Below are 22,116 nucleotides of genomic sequence, written 5' to 3'. Positions count from 1 at the left end.
AGAAAACATTGGACAAACCCAAACTGAGAGAAAATCTATAAAATAATTGGCCAGTACTCTTCAGAAGTGTCATGGTCATGAAAGATAAAGGAAAGGCTCAGAGGGATCCCCAATTAAGAGAGACTAAGACATGCAATAGACTCCAATGTGTGAAAAGACATTAGGATCATCATCCAAATGTGAAGGTCTATAGATCAGAATGGCGTCAGACACAATTTCCTGATTTGAGAGCCGCACTGTAGTTAACTAAGATGTTAACATTTGAGAAAACTGGGTATTCAGAAATTCTTTGTACTATTTCTATTTCTGTAACATTCTGTAAATCTAAAATTACTTCAAAGTGAAATGTTAAAAAGTACAATAAAAATTGATAATGAAAATCCACATTTTAAGAAACAAGAGGCAGTGTAAATATTCAGAGAGCTTTTTCTTGAAAATTATAAATAAAAGAAAACTGTCAACAGAACTAGAAGATAAACGTATCCATCTAACAATGCAATAGTTAAGACCATATTTTATTGTTACTTTAATACACATTTCCAAGAACATTAATACAACAAGCCTCTCTTCATATGCCTCCGCATTTATTTTTCTTCCTGCTCATGTCTTTTGACAATTCTTCTAAAGCCTTACTGGCCTCATTAACATTAATTTATGTAAGTGCTTGCACTGCTTTGTAACATCCTTTACAAAAGAGCAACTATAAACTGCAGTTAAAAGCACTGGTTACAGTCAGATGGCTTGGGCTAGAATCCCAACTCCTATCCTGTCTAGATGTGTGTGTGACTTTAAACAAGTTACTGCAAACTCTTGGAGCCTTAGTTATTTCATCTGTGAAATTAATAATAGCGCATCAACCTCAGATTAAATGAATTGATAGAGTTCTTAGGAACAGAGTATGACCTCAAAAAATGTTCGTTTCTAATTATCTATTACACGCTTTCTACACTGCAAAATTTCATTCCTATTACTTGTGAGATACTGAGCTCAAATGAAAATCTAACAAGGGGAGTCACTGGGGACTTTCAAGAGTGAACTTATTAGAAAAACATTTTTGGAAGAAAATTCCTTATTCCCATAAAAATCCTTTCTTTCCAAAGTAAATCAAGACAACGGCTGCTGAAGATGTGTGAGAGAGTGAAACACAAAGGGAAAAGGCCTGCTCAGCCCCGAGGGCAGACACAGGAACAAACACACAGAACCAACATTTCATGTGCCAAAAAATGGTGGGGTGGAGGCACAAAAGTTTTTGTATGTTTTTACACTGAATAAACACTAATGTAAAAGAAAGCTTGAAAGTGAAGAAATGGAGGAAAGAGACAGAGAGCACCCCTTCAAAAAGTTTAGCAAGAGGGAAATAACTCAGTAGATAAAATGTTCAATAAAGCCAAATAATAAGTGTTGTAAGGCATAAGAGACAAATTTGAACTCAAATGGAGACAGGAAGGAGGAAACTAAAATTCTTGAAAGGAATGAACTATGTGTACGTGCCAGGTCTGACAGAAGTTAATAGCAATGGGATGACATTCACTGAAGGAAGAGGCTGGCTTTGGAACAGAGACATTTCTCTCTCAAGGGAAGGGGACAGACAATTCATAGGAAGACAGACAAGTTGAGGTAAAGCAGACGACAGGTGAAAGTAAAGTTAGAACTTTTCTTTGAAGATCGAACAAGGATAAGAGAGTAAGAATGAGGAAAAGGAAATAGAGGCTGTGTGAGGGAGGTCTAAAGAGTTTAAAGCAGGCTTACATAGAAATGATAGTGGGCTATTAAGGCACAGCCAGCATCAAGCAGGAAACTCAGGATAAGAATTAATGAACCAGGGCCGGCTGAGTGGCGCGATGGTTAAGAACTCGCTTGGGATGCCAGAGGGCCCCGGTTCGGATCCCACATATGAGGGCCAGTGACACTGCCCTCCACAGCTAAGATGCTGAATGACAGCTCAACCTGGAGCTGGGCTGCCATGAGTCGCCGGCGACGGCGTAGGCTGCACTCCCTGTGGCAGTGGGTTGCCATGGGCTACCGTATGTAGCCAGCAGCCAGCGTGAGCGGCCAGCAGCCGCAGTGAGCGGCCGTCCAGAAGCCGGCGACTGATCTGCCTCGCCAGAGAAGAGCGCAATGATGGTGCCAACTTGGGCCAGTGAAGCAACATCCTCCACAACTAGATTGAAGAACAAAACGACAGCAACTTGTCTGTTCCCCTTCCCCCAATTCCCCAGCACTGTTCCCATCCCCCCAATTCCCCAATAAAAAAAAAAAAAAAGAATTAATGAACCAGATACACATAATTCTGTTGACTTCTTTTCGTAAAGCTCACAGTTACCATGATAATTTGAAAACACTTCTCAAAGAATACAATTTGCTCTATGTGCTTTATTTTAGTAAGATAAAAAATTAGAAACACAAAGGTAAAATATTTTCATTAACAATTGCATACCATTATCAGGAATTGGTTCCATGTCCCATGGGCTAAGCTTTTCCATTTCAGTATTGTCCCACCTGTTAAAGCCGACAGAGAAACCTGGTTAGCCTCCGGAAAGCAACCTAGAGCTAGTAGCTAGGTATCTATTACAAGAGTAATCAGAAAGACAGAAAATATGACAAAACGCTTCCTTGTGGCAGTGAAAGTTTACATATTTAACAGTACAAATCTTTACAAGGATACATTATTAAAAAATAAGTGTAAAAATGTATGGCAGGTTCAAGGACAAAACCAGAAATCCTGTGTGGCCTCTACCAGGGTAAGTAAAGAAAAACTCAAAGACAATGTGAAGGCCTGCACGTGATGATGCTTCAGAGCATGGACTTGATTCCGCAGCCAACAGAAAATCAGCACCGATTTTTTGAACAAAGGAAAAGGTGTAGCGTGTGCTCTTGCATAAAAATGCAGCACTCACTATCAGGTTGGGGAGAAATGGTCCCAGGGAAGCAGGCAGAGGCCGCACCAACGGGGTACTGGTGAGCAGGAAACAACAGGGCCATGCTAGAGACTGTGACATGACTTCCTGACAAATTAAATCGGTGTTGTTTTAACCTGTTATGTATCCAACCACCTGCCACAACAAACAAATGTCTATAGATTCAGTTCCATCTGCATACAGACCTAACAACGTAACACTGGAAATGACTATCAGGGTACTGTGGCTGATAGGGTTCTTGACTGAGCACCGTTCCAAACCACCAAGCATCATCAATGATAGAACGGAACCTGTCACCTAGAAGAGAGATGACCAATCAGACACCAGTTTGCAACACTAACATTTTTAATTTATAAAATACCGTATGATACAGATAAAACAGAAATCAAAGTATATTTTTATGTTAAAGTCAGCCATTCCTCTCCACTTTCCAGCAATCTTCAGTGACCAAACAGATGTAAAACAGATACAATGTTACACTCAGCCTTTTACTGAAGGGTCTACAACCATACAACATACTAGACTAAAGCGTTATGGCCAGGTTCTGTTGTTTAGTGGATCCAAACTCCCACTCCAATAAGTTCTGCAACATGAACTGAAGGATCAAGTTTAACAAAACTCAAAAATCCTTTACAACAATGTATACTATCAATACATATTTGTTTAATAAGTATATCAAAACAAAACAGACACAGAGATACAGAGAAAAAACTAATGGTTGCTAGATGGGAGGGGAGCTGGGGGATGAGGGAGAAGGTGAAGGGATTAGAAAGTACAAACTGGTAGTCACAAAATAGTCACGAGGATATGAAATACAGTATGAGTGGGCCGGCCGAGTGGCGCGATGGTTAAGAGCTGGCTTGAGACGCCAGAGGGCCCCGGTTAGGATCCCACATATGAGGACCAGTGACACTGCGCCCTCTACAGCTAAGATGCTGAACAACAGCTAAACCTGGAGCTGGGCTGCTGTGAAATACAGTATGGGGAATATAATCAATAATGTTGTGTAGATTATGTAGGGTGTCAGACGGGCACTGGACTTATAGAGGATCCCTTCCTGGACTATGTAGATGCCTGACCACTGTGCTGTATACCTGAAGCTGATGTAGAATAATATTGAGTGTCAACTATAACATATATTTATACACACACACACGCACACACGCACATACATATAGTCACGGAATGTAAAGTACAGCATAGGGAATATAGTCAATGGTACTGTAACAGCTATGTACGATGTCAGAAGGGTAGTAGACTTGGGGGGGGTTATCACTTTGTGAGGGGTGTAAATGTCTAATCATTATGTTGTATTGTACACTTGAAACTAATTTTTTTAATTTAAAAAATAGTATATTATATACATATACTTATGAAATAACATTTCTTTGAATAAAACAAATTATAAAACTATGATTAGAATTTAATCCATGATTCTTCTAAAGTTGTTCCTATTTAAATGTCTTCACATAAGTGTTCTAATTCTTAAGACCTCATAATAAAAAATAGGTCTAAATCTACCCTCAACACTACCATTATTTGTTATTCCAAAGAATAAAACCTCCACATGTCCCATTATCTCAGCATAACATAAAAACCAACTATGGAACAAATACTTTAACTGACTTCAGGGATTTTAAATCATGCACATTTCTAAATGTATCCTACAACTGTAACACAGTTCTAGAGAACTGTGTTTGATGTTTGTATGACATATATTACAAAAGAAACAGACTGCTACAATACCCTATTTCTTCCTTCCCAAGCATCCCACCATTTTCAAAACAAAAACAGTTAAGAGAAAGAAATTATCCAGCATTAGTAATTCTTTGCTAGGTTAACAACTCTTTTTCAAGGAAAATTTTATGAAAACAGTAGCAATCAAAATTAAAGCTACATTGCACCTCTAAGAGAACAGTTACATAATACCCACAGAGTCTTGACTAAAGAGTATGCTGACAGTGAATTCTGTAAAAAACAGTAGTATCACAACTGTCAGAGTTACAGATTTTAAGGTTCTTAATGTATTTTTGAATTCATGTAAACATGACCTCTATGTACATTTTACATCAAAAGCACTAAAAACCTGTAAGCCCTTCATCCCTTTACCCATCTCTCTACCATTAATAAAATTCTACTTTTAAAAGGTTCTCATTAATATATATTCCAAAACGAAACTTCAGCTTCAGAAATAAATCTTAATAAATTTTTTCTAACTTTTTAAATGAAAGGCATACACTAAAAGTCTGATATAACACCATGGTTTTTGTCTGTAATGTAAATAACCTAATTTAGCATAAACAGCAATAACAGTATTTACTACAATAAGTATTATGATAATAACAAATCCAGTGGCTTCATTCTGAGATGATTAATATTAAAACATATGATTATACAGCAGTGAGTCTTTGATACCAAGAATTAATTTTATAATATTTTTCTTCCCTACTTATCTAATACTAGAAGATACATTCAGTTCGGACAAAAATATTTCTTCAGTGTAAGACAAACACTTTAAATTAAAAGGAGCCATAAAAGGGGCCGGCCGAGTGGCGCGATGGTTAAGAACTCGCTTGGGATGCCAGAGGGTCCCGGTTCGGATCCCACATATGAGGGCCAGTGACATTGCCCTCCACAGCTAAGATGCTGAATGACAGCTCAACCTGGAGCTGGGCTGCCATGAGTCGCCGGCGATGGCGTAGGCTGCAACCCCTGTGGCAGTGGGTTGCCATGGGCTACCCTATGTAGCCAGCAGCCGCAGTGAGCGGCCAGCAGCCGCAGTGAGCGGCCGTCCAGAAGCCGGCGACTGATCTGCCTCACCCGGGAAGAGCGCAGTGATGGTGCCAACTTGGGCCAGTGAAGCAACGTCCTTCACAACTAGACTGAAGAACAAAACGACAGCAACTTGTCTGTTCCCCTTCCCCCAATTCCCCAGTACTGTTTCCATCCCCCCAATTCCCCAATAAAATCTTTAAAAAAAAAAAAGGAGCCATAAAAATTAGTTTTCTCATGGTAAATATTGGCTTTTCTATTCCATGAAGAATTATCAAATAAACCTATTTTGGCTATTCAAGAGTAGGATAAACTTCTGCCAAGTTCTTAACACAGTAAAAATAGAAACAAGCTACTCCCTCTAAGAGCACAGATCAAACTTCAGGAGAATGGGTAAGATCTCATGGGAGCAAAAATTAGTTAATTAGTATAAAAGAACTGGTACACTCATTTCTCAACCACAAAAATAAGGCATAAACCACCAAACTATAAAGGGCAATTGGGAATCCATCTCTAGAATTTTGCTATAGAGAATTAAGTTTAAAAATTTTTTGAATGGACTTTTTGACAAAACAATGTTAAGAGCTTCTGACTGTCATGGGGGTTGAAAAAGCATCGACAGATGAGCAACTTGAAAGTTCTTTGGGACTTGGCTGTATGACTTGTTAAATCCCACATATGCCAGCTATTATGCATGCAGTGTGGCTAAATGTTTTTCTACAAGAAAAATTTCCTTTACCTCTAGACCCAAAATAACCTTAATTATTTATTCAGACATTACCATTAAAAATAATCTACTGGGCCGGCCGAGTGGCGCGTTGGTTAAGAGCTGGCTTGGGATGCCAGAGGGCCCCGGTTCGGATCCCACATATGAGGGCCAGTGACACTGCCCTCCACAGCTAAGATGCTGAACAACAGCTCAACCTGGAGCTGGGCTGCCATGAGTCGCTGGCGACGGCAGGTGGGTTGCCATGGGCTACCGTGTGTAGCCAGCAGCCAGCATGAGCGGCCAGCAGCCACCGTGATAGGCCGTCCAGAAGCCGGCAACTGATCTGCCTCACCTGGGAAGACTGCAATGAGGGTGCCAACTTGGGCCAGTGAAGCAACGTCCTCCACAACTACACTGAAGAACAGAAGGACAGCAACTTGTCTGTTCCCCTTGCCCAAATTCCCCAATAAAAATCTTTTTAAAAAAAATAATAATAATCTACTAAGAAAAGCAATACTCACTCTGACAATCGTGGTTTCAAATAGGGATGGCTCAGGGTATTTATCTAAAAGGTACCTGCTTGTATTTATTATCTGCAGAAAAGGGTGGCAGAAACTAGAAAAACTAATAAGATCTTAACATCATTTATGAATGTGTATACCAGATGACACAGCCTGGCTAGAACTTGGTATTTCTTTTCTTTTTTTTTTTTTTTTTTTTTTTTTTTAGATTTTTATTGGGTAATTGGGGGGATGGGAACAGTGCCGGGGAATTAGGGGAAGGGTAACAGACAAGCCGCTGTCGTTTTTTTTTGTTCTTCAATCTAGTCGTGGAGGACGCCGCCCCACTGGCCCAAGTTGGCACCATCACTGCGCTCTTCCCCGGCGAGGCAGATCAGTCGCCGGCCTCTGGACGGCCGCCCACTGCGGCTGCTGGCCGCTCACGCTGGCCGCTGGCCACACACGGCAGCCCATGGCAACCCACTGCAGCAGGGGCTGCAGCCTACGCCGTCGCCAGCAACTCATGACAGCCCAGCTCCAGGTTGAGCCGCTGTTCAGCATCTTAGCTGTAGAGGGCAGTGTCACTGGCCCTCATATGTGGGATCCAAACCGGGGCCCCCTGGCATCCCAAGCGAAATCCCAACCATCGCGCCACTCGGCCGGCCCCTTGGTATTTCTAATAAGAGGCCAAAACTGATGACAGTAGTATAAGTTAACACAAGTATAAATAACTCAAGTCAATCTCAACATACAAGCACCCCAAGATAACATTCCATACTGAAAAATAATACCATACGTACACCTGTGGAACAGGTACTACAGTTGCTAAATGGTATTACCTGGCCTGCGTACAGTCACCAACTATGTCCTGAAGAGATTAATGTCCTGCACAAATCTAAGCAAGTGAGCCCATCAGCCACCTTAAATGGTCACCATGAAAACAACATTCAAATTAGTGCCCAAGTTGAGGTGATTTTATTTTTTCTGGACCACACATCCACGTCATGGTTATACAGCATATTTTTTAAAGGAATGGTTGCCTTAAATCAGACTATTTAAGCCTGGGTTGATATGATATCAAAGATAAAATATTCTGGTATACCAGAATATTATCTGTGTGAAACCCACATTATTTTTCAACTTTCTGGTTGTTTTACATCATGGGATAATTTTGTGAATTCACCAGTGTCATGTTAAAGATAACTAGAGATAATGCAGCATGGAGAAGTCTGAAGGGAAATCCAAGGTCTACTGCCCTAGACTATAGTCAATGAGTAAGAAATAGCCCCTTCAAAATGTCACATACCATAAGAACAGAAGAAATATTGCTTGGCTAAAAAGTCTACTAAGAAGTAGGACGTGGGCCAGCCAAGTGGCTCAGCTGGTTAAGAGTTGGCTTAAGAGCGCAAGCTCTGAGCAACAGGGCCACCGGTTCAATTCCCACATGGGCCAGTAACGCTGTGCCCGAGCTGAGCTGTCGCTGAGCTGCCAACAGGTGGCAGGATGGCTCAGCTAGTGTAAAAAGATTGCCTGTTTGACGGGCTACGCCCACCCGCAACTAAGACTGAACTCGGCACCTTGAGCTGAGCTGCCTCCCGGATGGTTCAGTGGATAGGGCGTGCGCTCTTAACAAGGCTGCTGGTTCAACTCCTGCATGCAATGGTGGCTACGCCCACTCACAACTAAAGACTGAATACAGCACCTTGAGCTTAGAGGTCACAAGCTGCCAAAGGGCAGCCAGATGGTGACTGGTGCCCTCCACAACAAAGATTGAAGAACAACTTGGCTGGTCCCCTTTCCCAATTTCCCAACACTGTTCCCCTCCCCCAATTCCCCAATAAAATCTTAAAAAAAAAAAAGGAAGTACCAAGCCCTAAGCAAAATATATGGGGTTTCAGAAAAGTCACGACGTATTTTGTCTATGTTTTTCAAAGGTCATTTATTTATATAATGAACAAAGATCAATGATACATTGCCCGTTTTGTTCAATAACCTTTTGCTATCTTTCAGTGAGCTTAATAATTCCTCGTTCATAGAAGGACCTGTCTTTGTGAAAAACTGAACAAGGTACTGATTTACAGCCTCATCTGAATTGAACATTATACCATTAAAGGAGTTTTGAAGAGAGCAAAACAAGTGGAAGTCTGACGGCGCAAGATCAGGCGAGTATGGTGGGTGTGGCAACACATCCCATCCAAGCTCCAATAATTTTTGACAGGTGTGTGATCTCACGTTGTCACGATGGAACACAACTCCTTTACAATTAACAAGCTCTGGACGTTTCTGGATGATGGATTCGTTTAAACTGTCCAATTGCCGACAGTACACATTCGAATTGATTGTTTGGTTCCTTGGTAAGAGCTCGAAAAACACAACACCTTTAAAATCCCACCACACTGAGAGCATAACCTTCCTCTGATGAATGACTGCTTTCGATGCCGTTTGAGGTGAATCATCACGTCGGGACCAAGACCGTTTGCACACCACATTGTTGTGAACAATCCACTTCTCATCACCAGTTATCAGTTGCTTCAAAAAAGAATTGTTTTCTTCATGTTTAATGAGCATATTGCAGATGTTTGTATGTGCTATCAAATGAACTTCTTTGAGCTCATGCAGAATTCAAATATCGAGCTTGCTTACGTACCCCAGCTTCTTCAGGTGGTCGTGAATGCTTGAATGATGATGTTCAATGTTTCTGCCATCTCTCGTGTCATGCAACATGCGTTTGACTCGATCAATGACTTTATTTTGTCATCATCAACCTCGGTGGGCCTCCCTGACCAAGGAGCATCTTTGAGATCAAAATCACCGGCACGAAATTTCATGAACCATCGTTGGCATTGACATTCTTGTAGCACATTGTCACTGTAAACTTTACGCAACTTTTCACAAGTTTGACGTGCGTTCTTCCCTTTACTGAAGTAAAACAGTAAAATATGGCAAAAATGCAGTTTGGTCTTCCATCTTCAATGTGTTGTAAAATCTCCAAAATTCAACCAAATAGCTCAATTTTGTTTTTAGAATGAACCAAAACTGTCAGCTGTCAAACAACATAGCAATAACACAGATGCGAATGACTCTAGTACTTCCAAAAAAGAACTAGTGCCATCTGTGGCAAACATGCGTCATGACTTTTCCGACGACCCAATACTTACCAGCACTTATACTTCTTACCAGAATTTACGTGTTTGCATCCACCCTAATAAGCAGTACCACACCAAATAACTTTTATACAGATTAATTTCTAAGGGAATATAAAACTCAATAAGGACAGACTTACAAGACTGCCAGTTCCTCTGCCTTGCTTCATCATAAAATTGACGCAACACAAGAAAGTCAATAACATCTGGCATATCATGATATCTAAACACAAATAAAAGATAATCAGGTTATAATCTAGAGCAAAGCTGTCCAATAGAAATACAATAGGGGCCAAAATATGTAGTTTCTAATTTTCGACTAGCCTTATTAAAAAATATAAACAGAAACCAGTGAAATTAATTTTAATAGTGTATTTTATTTAACCCAATATATCCCAAATAGTGTTTCACCACATAATCAATACAAAATAATGAGGTATTTTACATTCTTTTCCTTCACACCAACTTTTCAAAATTCACAGTGCATATTTACATCCCACTCCAGTCTAATCAACCACATTTTCAGGGCTTAACAGCCACATGTGGCTAATGGCTACCATATTGGACAACACAGGTTTACTTAGCAAATTACTCTAACATTTTCTCAAAAGCAAAAGCGGGGGCAATTTCCCCTACAGGCCAGAATTATCCACACATTTAAGCGGCATAGAAAGATTTATAAAACATGCCAATGCCTAACTGTTGCTGTAGCACCTTTATTTTTACTCCTAGTGGGTTCCCATCTATCAGAACTTCAACCCACATCTTAGGCTGTCCATGGCGCCCTACTATCTAGTCTACCCTGCAGCTAAATGGAAAGAGCAAGCTAATCAGCAATAATTCCACAAAAAAGGAAAATACATACCTAATAGAGAAAGATTTGTCCATAAGTTTTCCAGTTGCAGGATCTATAAATGCTAGTTTGAGGCAACAGAGTGTAGGGGGCCCAACCTCGTATCGTATTCCAACTATTTTGACCAATTCTTGATCCTTGAAGAGATTTTTTTTTTAAAGAATGGTTAAAATAAAGCAATTCTTCAAGACTAATACTCTTCATAATGCAAAATTTAGTCAACTCACAATTTAGGCTTCCAAACCAGCGGACAAGTTGACTTTACCAGTAATTACAATCATTTTTGCTAACGCAAAATCTTTTTGAAAACAGAGATTTAATACTGTTTCTAATAAAAGAAATATAGTCACTTTAGAAAATATAATAATCCCCCTCATCCATGGTTTCGCTTTCTGCCTTTTCAGTTACCTAGTTAACCGCAGTCCAAAAATATTAAATAGAAAATTCCAGAAATAAACCATTCTTAAGTTTTAAATTGTGCACTGTTCTGAGTAGCAAGATGAGATTTCATGCTATCCTATTCTGTCCCACTCAGGATGTGAATCAGCCCTTTGTCCAGCGTCTCCACACTGTATTCACTACCCAGCCATTAGTCGCTTAGTAGCCATCTCAGGTTATCAGATGAACAACTGTCTCGGTATCACAGTGCTTGTATTCAAGTAACCTTTACCTAATAATGGCCCCAAAGCCATTCACATAACTTCTATTATCATGTATTATAAATGTTCTATTTTTAGCTATTGTTCTTAATCTCTTACTGTGCCTAATTTATAAAGTTTATCATATATATGTATAGAAAAAAACCCGTAATATATATAGGGTTTGGCAGTGCCCACTGGGGGGTCGGAGAGGTGTCTTGCAACGTACCCCCCACAGATAAGGGAGACTGCTGTACACTAAAAAATGTGTAAGAGAGGCCAGCCGAGTGGCGCATTGGTTAGACGTTGGCTTGGGACGCCAGCTCTGAGCAGCAGGGCCCGTTTGGAGGGCCAGTGACGCTGCGCCCTCTACAGCTAAGATGGTGAACAACAGCTCGACCTGGAGCTAGGCTGCCGTTGAGTCACCGGCAACGGCATAGGCTGCAGTGGGGCTGCAGTGGGCTGCTGTAAGCTACCGTGAGTGGCCAGCAGCCAGCATGAGCGGCCATCCAGTGGCCAGCAACTGCCTCACCCGGGAAGAGCACAATGATAATACCAACATGAGACAGTGAAGCGACGTCCTCCACAACTAGACTGAAAAACAAAAGGACAGCAACTTGTCTGTTCCCCTTCCCCAATTCCCCAACGCTGTTCCCCTCCCCCAATTCCCCAATAAAATCTTAAAAAAAAAAAAAAAAAGTATAAGAAAAAACACACAAATAATTTATTCGCTCAGTATCTAAAGATAACCACTGTAAACAATCTGTTTCTCTAGGAATAAAGCCACAAGGAAATTCATTTTCATTTACATAATTTTGTATTATGCAAATCAAAATGTGTAAGCTTTTTGGCTTATTGAATATTCTTCAAAAACTTGATAGTAAACTTCTACCTAATACATTTCAATAAATATCTGAGGATCTACTAAGTGCCGTGACCTATTCGAACAGTAAAGATAGGACAGTGAACAGGAAAAGTCCCCACCATGATGGGATACCCATCAATGGACAGGCCACAACTAACCTTCCCCCTGAGGTGTTTCCTTAATACTAAGCACACAAGAGATCATTCGTCCATTTACTTCTTGCACGAATATGTGGTTATAATGCACCCAAGTGCGAAATTCAGTTGACTCTCATTATTCGCTGTAGTTATGTTCTATAGTGCCACCTAGAGCACTGAATGAACACCGGTTTGGGGGGGTACTGAACTACTCCTCCGCGAGGAACAGAGTCAGGTTCCTGAAGGTCTCTGGTCACAACACTGCAGTCTCCCAATCAATGCATAAGCATGTGTTATAAGTATGTCTGCTGAAGGACCCCTCATTTAACATATGTCACTGACTCATTTACACTGAACTCAAAGCCAACAGCACTGTAACTCATACCTAAATAAAACATAACACACATAATACTCTCTGTAAGGTGCTCAGGCACACAAGATGGCACTTTACCACTATGCTTGGGGGCAATTTTAAACAGTCAGCCACCAACAAAAAGCACAAAAATGTGAAACGTTTTTAATGTGGCATTGAATAGACTGCAAAAATGACAATTTTTACAATGTGAGAGCTCAAATAAGAAGGCATCACCTTGTTCAACCTCAGCTGGGAACATGCTGGTCAAGAAAATCAAATTGTTTGCCACACTATGCATATCTGCAAATGACCAGAAAGCACCCTGAGTATTGACTTGGGGGGTTACAAGTAACAGACAGCGAATAGGCAATTTCACAAATATGTATTCCGTGAATAAAGAGAATCAACTTTACTTAGGTACACAGTAATAAGTGAAACAAACATAAATAAATCTGAACGTATCGAAAGCCAAATTCATAGAAGTACAGCCATTAAGATCATTGTGAGTGTTAAGAACAGCTTATCTTTGGTTAAAATATTTTTCCTCTTCTAACAGTTATTATTGAAAGTATCGAAAACATAAAAGTATATGGTTGGGCTACATATGTCTTTCAATTTTTATCATAACAAACAGTGTTTCGTGCGCCATTTTTCCTGAATAACACATTGTGAAAATTTAACAACCATTCATTCAACAAATACTTTAGAAGCCTCAATTATATGGTAGACTCTACACAGTCAAATGTGTGAAATATGCCATGACTTGATTCATTCAGTATTGTGGGACATCTGGATTTTTTCAATTTTTTTTTGTTTCCGTGTACAATGACATAGAACTGCCTTGCTCATAAGTTTGAATGCATTTCTCATTGTTTCCAAAATTACCAGAAGTAAAATCACTGATTTAAAAGGTCTAAATATTTTTCAGTTTCAATTCCAACTGCCAAGATACCCTCTACAAAACCTAGACTGTTTCATGCACCCTTAATCACCAACTTGAAAAACTGTTAACAAACCAAAACCTTCGCTAACTTGCTAAAACTTTTAGCATTTTCTTTAAATATATGAACAAATAAATTTTACAAAATTGGCTAAGTACAGAGGAGCTAAAGTTTTTCTATATTATGCATGAGGTTGAGGCTTTTTTCCGACTGGTATTTCTTCTTTTGAAAACCTGCACTTCTGAAAATCTATCCTGGGCATGTGCATTTGAAGATTAATGACACATACTGCAAAGCTACCCTCCTAGGAAATACTAAGGCATTTAGAATATTACATGCCAATCAGCAATATACAAAGACTGCCCATTGATAAACACGAGTCTTTCTGCCAGATTTTAAGGCTTAGTAGGAAACAGCAGAAATGTTTTTAAGTAGGAAATTAATGTAAAGATATACCTACATGTTTTTTTAATGGATTTTTAAGTAATTTAATTATATATGTGCTAAATGTTTAATAACATCATCATCTTACCCTAAGATCCATTTTTCTCCATGGCTCCTTGTTAGGGTTCAGTTCATAAATGTTATTTCTTCTGACGGCCTCAATATAAGCTTCATGACCCTGTCGAAAATATATTACCTACAAAAGGAAGTCACATGTTTCAAAATAAAAATAAAAACTTAAAAAGAGTGGGACGGCCGAGTGGCGCATTGGTTAAGAGCTGGCTTGGGACGCCAGGGGACCCCGGTTCGGATCCCACATATGAGGGCCAGTGACACTGCCCTCCACAGCTAAGATGCTGAACAACAGCTCAACCTGGAGCTGGGCTGCCGTGAGTCGCCGGCGACGGCGTAGGCTGCAGCCCCTGGGGCAGTGGGTTGCCATGTAGCCAGCAGCCAGCGTGAGCGGCCAGCAGCCACAGTGAGCGGCTGTCCAGAAGTCGGCGACTGATCTGCCTGGACCGGGAAGAGAGCAATGATGGTGCCAACTTGGGCCAGTGAAGCAACGTCCTCCACAACTAGACTGAAGAACAAACGACAGCAACTTGTCTGTTTCCCTTCCCCCAATTCTCCAGCGCTGTTACCATCTCCCAATTCCCCAATAAAAATTTTTTAAAAATAAAAAAACTTAAAGAGTAATAATTTTATGTTCCACACTCATGTTTCTAAGTTGGATGAGTCTCACCTCATCACCCATCTGAGGAACAAAAGGAGACTTTCGAAGTGTGGTGTCAGTTATCCAAACTGGAGGATGCAATTCACATAAATGTTCCATATCTGCAAGCTCTGTCGGAGTCACCCTCCGCAAATTCTGCCAAGAGGAAGAACAAAGTTTGGTAGAAGAGAAAGGAGCAGCATGTACCCTTTGGCTAAAAAACAGAAGAAACTGCTCCATTCAGAATGACTATTTATTGGCACGTTACCTACTAATTAGTTTCTAAACAGCATACATATCTGGTTCCTTTACACAGGACCACATCACTTGTCTGCAAGTAGCTCTATCTAGCCTTTTTCGTACTACCTCCTGATTTTCTAATAGGCTCTTCGTAACACCTTACATCTGAGGGATGGGGGCAATTTCCAACCTAAGTCCTCCACAACACACAGCCTGCTTGGCGGGACGCCACTCTGAATTTCACCAGACTCATCACCATGGGAATTCTCCTCTTGATTTGAGATTTTAAGACTGATGCTCTTAAAATATGACCACACATCTATGATATTCAGCTCTCCAAAGTCTCCTCTGCTTGAGTATGGGCTCAACGTGCTTCTAACGAATAGAATAAAGCAGAAGTGACAATGTGTGACTTCTAAGACTAGGTCATGAAAGACAGCAGGGCTTACTCCCCCGCTTACACTTTTGGATCTCTTGCTCTCAGGAGGTGGGGAGAAGTCAGCCACCATGTCATGAAGACACTCAAGCAGCCCTACGGAAAGGCTCATGCAATGAGGGACTGAGGCCACCGGCCAGCTGCCACATGAATAAGCTGTGAAGAAGATCATCGAGCCCAATCGAGCCTCCAAACAGCTGCAGCCCCAGCCAATATGATCACTGCAACCTCATAAGCCAAAATCACCAAGCTAATCAGCTCCCCAATGCCTGACCCATCAAAACATGAAGTAATGCGTGTTTGCTGTTTTAAGCAGCTAAGTTTCAGTGTAATACGTTTCACAGCAATGGATAACTACTACAAAGAGGTAACAGCATGGGTAACGACAGCTACCTGCACAACAGGATCACAAGCACTGTACATTAGTAAGGAATAGGATTATTACAATTACGAGAAAAATATGAAGACAGAACATACCAAATGAAAATGGGAAACATGGCCATAATAGACAAAAGAAGAAGAAAATGCCTTAAAATGCCTTGAAGTTTTTTGGTTTTTTTCATGTTGATATTAACAGGAGAAAAGAGATATGGTGGGATTCTGAGCAAAACAGAGCTTTCCCTTTAAGTTTCAGATTCAGAAATACTTAAGCACCAAGTCCAACTCAGAGCAGATAAGAAAGAGAAGTTTTAAAAATAAAGTATCTTTTCCAAAAATAAGTTTACATTTTACATTTGACTCCTGATGACATAACAATGTCAATAAAAAAATAAAGGCTCCAATTTCCCAAAGATTTCTAATTTCTAAAGATATTTTCTTACCTCATTTTTAGACTCATTTTCTTTCTTTCTCTTTCGTCTCCTTTTTGGAGGAGATAAATTCTCAGTAGACATTTCATCCTCTGAACTACTACAAAATCGGGTAATTCGCCGACGAGATGATGTTCGTAATGGAGGCTGCAAATTGATGCCTGCATCAGCTGTCCAATCAGAGTATCTAGATGAAGAGTCACTAGAAAAGGAAAACATGTTAAACTGTATTGAGCCAAAATCTAAGCCCTAACACCAAATTAAACATATAATCTTAAGATGAGAGAGAAGAAAGCAGACATGAAGATGAGGGAAAGAAAGACGTCAGGAAGATTCAACCTGAACAATCTGCCCTCTCTACAAAGATCATAAAAAAGAGAGAAACCGTGACTGATGCTGAAAATTAGGAAACAATGTACACCTAAGAAAGTTTTTATATGTAATATAGATGACACCTCATAGAGCACAACATCTGGAGATTTTAAAAAATGAAGTGTAGTTATGAAAATAGTCGTCATGCAGAACCTAAGCGGCCCCTCCCCTAAGTTGAAGGAGACTCAGGAATAGTTTACAAAAAATTTTACTGGGGGGGCCGGCCAAGTGGCGCGATGGTTAAGAACTGGCTTGGGACGCCAGAGGTCCCCGGTTCGGATCCCACATATGAGGGCCAGTGACACTGCCCTCTACAGCTAAGATGCTGAACAACAGCTCAACCTGGAGCTGGGCTGCCGTGAGTCGCCGGCGACGGCGTAGGCTGCAGTCCCTGTGGCAGTGGGTTGCCATGGGCTACCGTGTGTAGCCAGCAGCCAGCGTGAGCAGCCAGCAGCCGCAGTGAGCGGCCGTCCAGAAGCCGGCGACTGGTCTGCCTCGCCCGGGAAGAGCACAATGATGGTGCCAACTTGGGCCAGTGAAGCAACGTCCTCCACAACTAGACTGAAGAACAAAAGGACAGCAACTTGTCTGTTCCCCTTCCCCCTCCCCAATTCCCCAGCGCTGTTCCCATCCCCCCAATTCCCCAATAAAAAATAAAAAATAAATTTTACTGGAATGACAAACCATCAGTGAATATACTGAGAAGCCCAAGGAAAGTGTGGCCACAGCAAACAGAAAGCTGTGTGTGATCAGAGCTTCCTGCCGGGAGAGGGCCTTGCCCCGCTGTGACAGAAGATCAAAGAGAGGGACGTAGCCCGCCCTGAACAAAAGCAGAATCAAACAGGAAACTGATCCAGAACACCACCCAGTTCCCAGCCCACAACGAGCTTCAGCAAACACAGAAAAAGATGGTGAAGGGCCCACTGGGGCATCACTGGCCAACCACGTACCTTCCAGGCTCGATAAAACACACACTCACACAAATGCAAACATTTCCAAAAGCTACTTATTATAAAGACAGCTGTTAAAAAAAAAAATTAAGAGCATCTACTCTGTGTAATAAAATTCAAGAAAAGCTGAACTAGAAGACAATGAACACAGGAACAGAAGAGAACAGTGAATGCCAGGAACTTGGGGGGTGAGGTAGACAGAACTACTGTTTAATGGGAACAGTTTCAGATTGGCAAGGCTGAACGAGTTCTGGAGATTTGTTGCACAGCACTGTGAACGTACTTAACACTGTTGCGCTGTACAGTTAAAAATGGTTAAGAAATAAATTTATGTTATGTAAATTTTCCAATTAAAAAAAATTTTTTTTAAAGAGAAGACATGTGTTCTAACCGTCACTCCAGTTCTTAATCACAATGGATAAAAGAAGACAAGAAAGGAAGCAGGACGTATATATAGTATGGTGGTCTAGACCAGCAGTGTCAGTGGAAACAGAAATAAGATCATTTGAGTCATATTTAGAAGGGAGAACTTCCTAGACTTGATGATGGATACATTGTGAAGAGAATGACATGCAGGTTTATGGCTTGAGCATCCGTCAGGACAAACCTGACATTTACCAAGATGAGGAACAGATGTTAACATCTTGGTCCCATGAAATCTGGATACCAAAACATAATACATACAATAACTAGTGATGAATGTAATGATGGTTTTACCACAAATACTTTGGATACTGCTCTTTGTGAATACAGCCCAAGAATAATTGACATTTTGAATACACATATTTTACAATGCTGGCTCAAAATGTTTACAGCTAAATAAAAATATTCAAAGTATTTTCTATAGAAATAAATAGCTGTTAATCCAGTTTTCTTCTCCTTTTAAATGTATTAAAAACTCAATGTTAATTGTTCCATAAAATGCCAGTCAAGTACAATTCCATCCAAAGCTACAACTACAATGATTAAAAGATCACAACAATTAAAAATACATACCTTGAACTTTCACTATAACTTTCACTTCTTCTATCACTTTTCCATTCTTCTTCTTCAGAAGAACAAGAACCTTCACTTTGATCACAGGAAGTCTCCTAATTTGCAACAGGGAACAAATAAAATAAAAGTCTTGATCTCTGAGGACACATAATACAATGTTATTCCAATCATCTCAGAAGTATGATATCTGGGTAATAAATACAATTAGATAAACTTTCCAAAGAAGAAATGTTTTTACTACATCTCTTTTTTTATCAGGCATAAGACAACAGGCGGGGTGGGGGTGGGGGGTGGGGGGGAGTGGTTAAAGCAGTGAAATTTTTCTGTAGATATATAACATTATGCATTTGTCAAAACCCATAAAACTGCACGACAGTGATCCCTAATGTAAACTATGGAGTTTAGTTCACAACAATGTATAAAAATTGATTCATTAGCTGTAGCACACATTCCCCACTAATCTATGATAGACATTACTAATAGGAAAGACTATGTGGGGGAGAGGTAGTACAGAGAACTCGCTGTACTTACTGTGCAGTTTTTCTGTAAACCTAAAGCTATTCTGAAACATAAAGTTGTTTTGTTATTTTTTTGTTTTGGTTTTTGGTTTTTTTACGTCAATATAGAGAAGAGATGGGAACAAACAACTATCTGATCCCACACTCTAACAGCTACAGTTTACTTTAAGTTCTGGTCCTGGATACAAGGCAGACACTTTTAAATTGAGACATGACTTTTACCTCTAACAGCCACTTAAATTAGGCGCATTGGTAATGGATAACGCTAAGGCCATTGAGAACTGACACTCAAAAGACCGAATCTCAAGTGAATATCTACCTTTATTTCATGTGAATAGGCAAAATGCAAAGTCAACATAGTCTAAAAAATTGTTTCTCAAAATGTGGGCCCAATGCTATTCCAGGAGTATAGATTCTTAGGCGAATGACATCTGCTTTTATACTCAAAATGGACTTAAAATCACAGTAATAAAAGAAATAAATATCTGGAAACCAGACACTGTATTATGTCAATTCTGGAAACACAGCTCTGTAAACAGAGGCAGTGTTAACATAAAGCTAATGAAACAAATGGCAGAGGCTTTCAATTTAACTTGCCTCCTCCCAAGGCCCTGTGCCTATCTTAAAGAAAAAGAACTCTGACCTTCTAAAGAATGTCCCTAAAATGACACAAGCTTCAAATTCCACAAGGATTGGACCCACCCTGCCTATGAGTGCTGTATTGTCACCCAACTCCCTACCTGCCCACTACTTACTACCTCTTTATATGTAGGGAAACCCAAGGCTAAGAAACATAAAGCAATATACTTGGGGGCAAAGGAGAATAATTTCAAAAACTGGAATAAGAAATTAAGCTAACTCTAAAGCCCATACTTTACTACTATCAGAGCTTTACAACCCAAACAGAATGGAACCAACATACATACATACATATACACAAACCCACCTCTACAACAATGCAGGAGAATGAATTCATACCACTGTAAGAGGTAAAAAACAAACTGCCACAACACAAAAGTATAATTTACTTTAAAAGGTCAATTGGGTTTAATATTCTACATTATGTATGAATTAGTTTACAAGTTTCCCATTAATTTAAAATACACCAAATTAATAGGTACAAAGAATCTTAACATTAATACCACTGATTTTATTAAAAAGAAAAAAAAATTATCATCATTCCTGATTTTTCAAAAAGACTTAAGGAAATAAGCATTAACAGATATTTCCCTAATATAATAAGATATATATGTATACTGTACAGACCTAAAATAAAGCATCTTAATGTGAAAATAGTAGACACATTTCCACCAACAGGAATGCGGTCCAATTTCTCCACTACTATTCAACACTGTACTAGAAATATTAAGGCAATTAGACAAGAGAAATCAATTAGAGGTGTAAAAATTAGAAAAGAAGTAGTAAAACTAAGCATTTGTATAAAAGTATACCTGGAACACCTCACAAAAATCAATGATAAAATTAACTCAAAAATTCAGTAACATATCAAGATATGTAAAAAAAATTAAACCTACTGAAATCAATAGCCTTCATCCACACAAAAAATAACTACTAAGGGGCTATAAAAGCAGAGAAAAGCTCACTAACTTAGAGCAGGGAGCAAACATTCTCAATATTCGAGGGTGCCAAAAAAATGTATACACATTTTAAGAAAGAAAATAATTGTATTAAAATTGTAACTCAATATATACCGATAACAAAAGATAAATAAAAGTCATGTATATATATATTTTTTTTTTTGGCACCCTGATGGCACCCCTAGTATATCAAAGATAAAAAACTAACATACCTAACATATAAAATTTTTTTAATTAAGGGGGAAAAGACTAAAAACACTAGAGAAAGAGCCAAAAGACACATACAATGCACAAAGATGTAAGAGACTTTAAGTATAGAAAAGATATTCAACTTCACACAACAGAAAAAAAAAAAATTACAACGTGAAATAAACCAGACAAAAGAACAAATATTGTATGATTCCACTTCTATGAGGTATCTAGAATAGGCAAATTCATAGCAACAGAAAGTAGGCAAGAGATTACCAGAGGTCAAGGAGAAAGAACAATAGGGAGTTAATGGTTAATGAGTAGTTTCTATTTGAGAAGATGAAAAAGTGCGAAGAATGTACAATGGTGATAGTTATAGTTAATGCCACTGAACTATATACTTAAAAATCATTAAAAGGGCAAATTGTGGGCTATATGTATTTTATCACATAAAAAATTGCCAAAACATAAAAAATAAAACTACACTAAGGTATCATCTCCCACCAATTAAATTGGCAAAAATTAGAAAAATGTAACATGCGCTGTTGGCTAAAGGGTAGGGAACCAGGCACTCTCATAGACCACAGGTAGGAATGCAAGTTGAAATTCTCCTTTAGGGAATTTTTATCAATATCTCATAAAATTCATATGCATTTATCTTTTGACTCAGCAACTACATTCAAGAAATATACCCCCAAATTACATCTCCAACAATACAAAAGTGTATACATATACAAAAGATTATTCACCGTAGTATTATTTGTTAACAAAAACAATGGAAACATCCTAAATGGCCACGACAAGGAAAGTAGTTAAGTAAACTGTTACAACCACAATTACAATTAAGTATGATGTAACTCAAAAAAAAAAAAAAAACTGGAAAATACTTGTGAACTGATACAGTGATTTCAAGAATATTTTAAGTGGGGCCGGCCAAGTGGCGTGATGGTTAAGAACTGGCTTGGGACGCCAGAGGGCCCCGGTTCAGATCCCACATATGAGGGCCAGTGACACTGCCCTC

At 39.5% G+C, this 22,116-nt stretch overlaps 1 protein-coding gene across 1 annotated transcript in view; it reads right to left on the bottom strand.

The window, feature by feature from the left end:
- BRWD1 (bromodomain and WD repeat domain containing 1) overlaps window positions 1-22,116 on the bottom strand; it is a 97,826-nt gene that overhangs the window by 26,212 nt on the left and 49,498 nt on the right. The window contains exons 19-26 of the mRNA XM_019655761.1: window positions 18,791-18,885; window positions 16,485-16,674; window positions 15,018-15,143; window positions 14,364-14,471; window positions 10,908-11,032; window positions 10,183-10,265; window positions 3,104-3,215; window positions 2,438-2,499 (exon numbers count right to left, since the gene is read on the bottom strand). Coding sequence (XP_019511306.1) covers window positions 2,438-2,499; window positions 3,104-3,215; window positions 10,183-10,265; window positions 10,908-11,032; window positions 14,364-14,471; window positions 15,018-15,143; window positions 16,485-16,674; window positions 18,791-18,885 — 901 coding nt within the window. The remainder of the gene's footprint in view (window positions 1-2,437; window positions 2,500-3,103; window positions 3,216-10,182; window positions 10,266-10,907; window positions 11,033-14,363; window positions 14,472-15,017; window positions 15,144-16,484; window positions 16,675-18,790; window positions 18,886-22,116) is intronic.

This window comes from Hipposideros armiger, unplaced genomic scaffold (genome assembly GCF_001890085.2).
Source record: "Hipposideros armiger isolate ML-2016 unplaced genomic scaffold, ASM189008v1 scaffold_246, whole genome shotgun sequence".
Classification (NCBI taxonomy): Eukaryota; Metazoa; Chordata; class Mammalia; order Chiroptera; family Hipposideridae; genus Hipposideros; species Hipposideros armiger.
The sequence above is the reverse complement of the archived record's forward strand: the minus strand, read 5'-3'. Positions and strand labels throughout refer to the sequence as shown.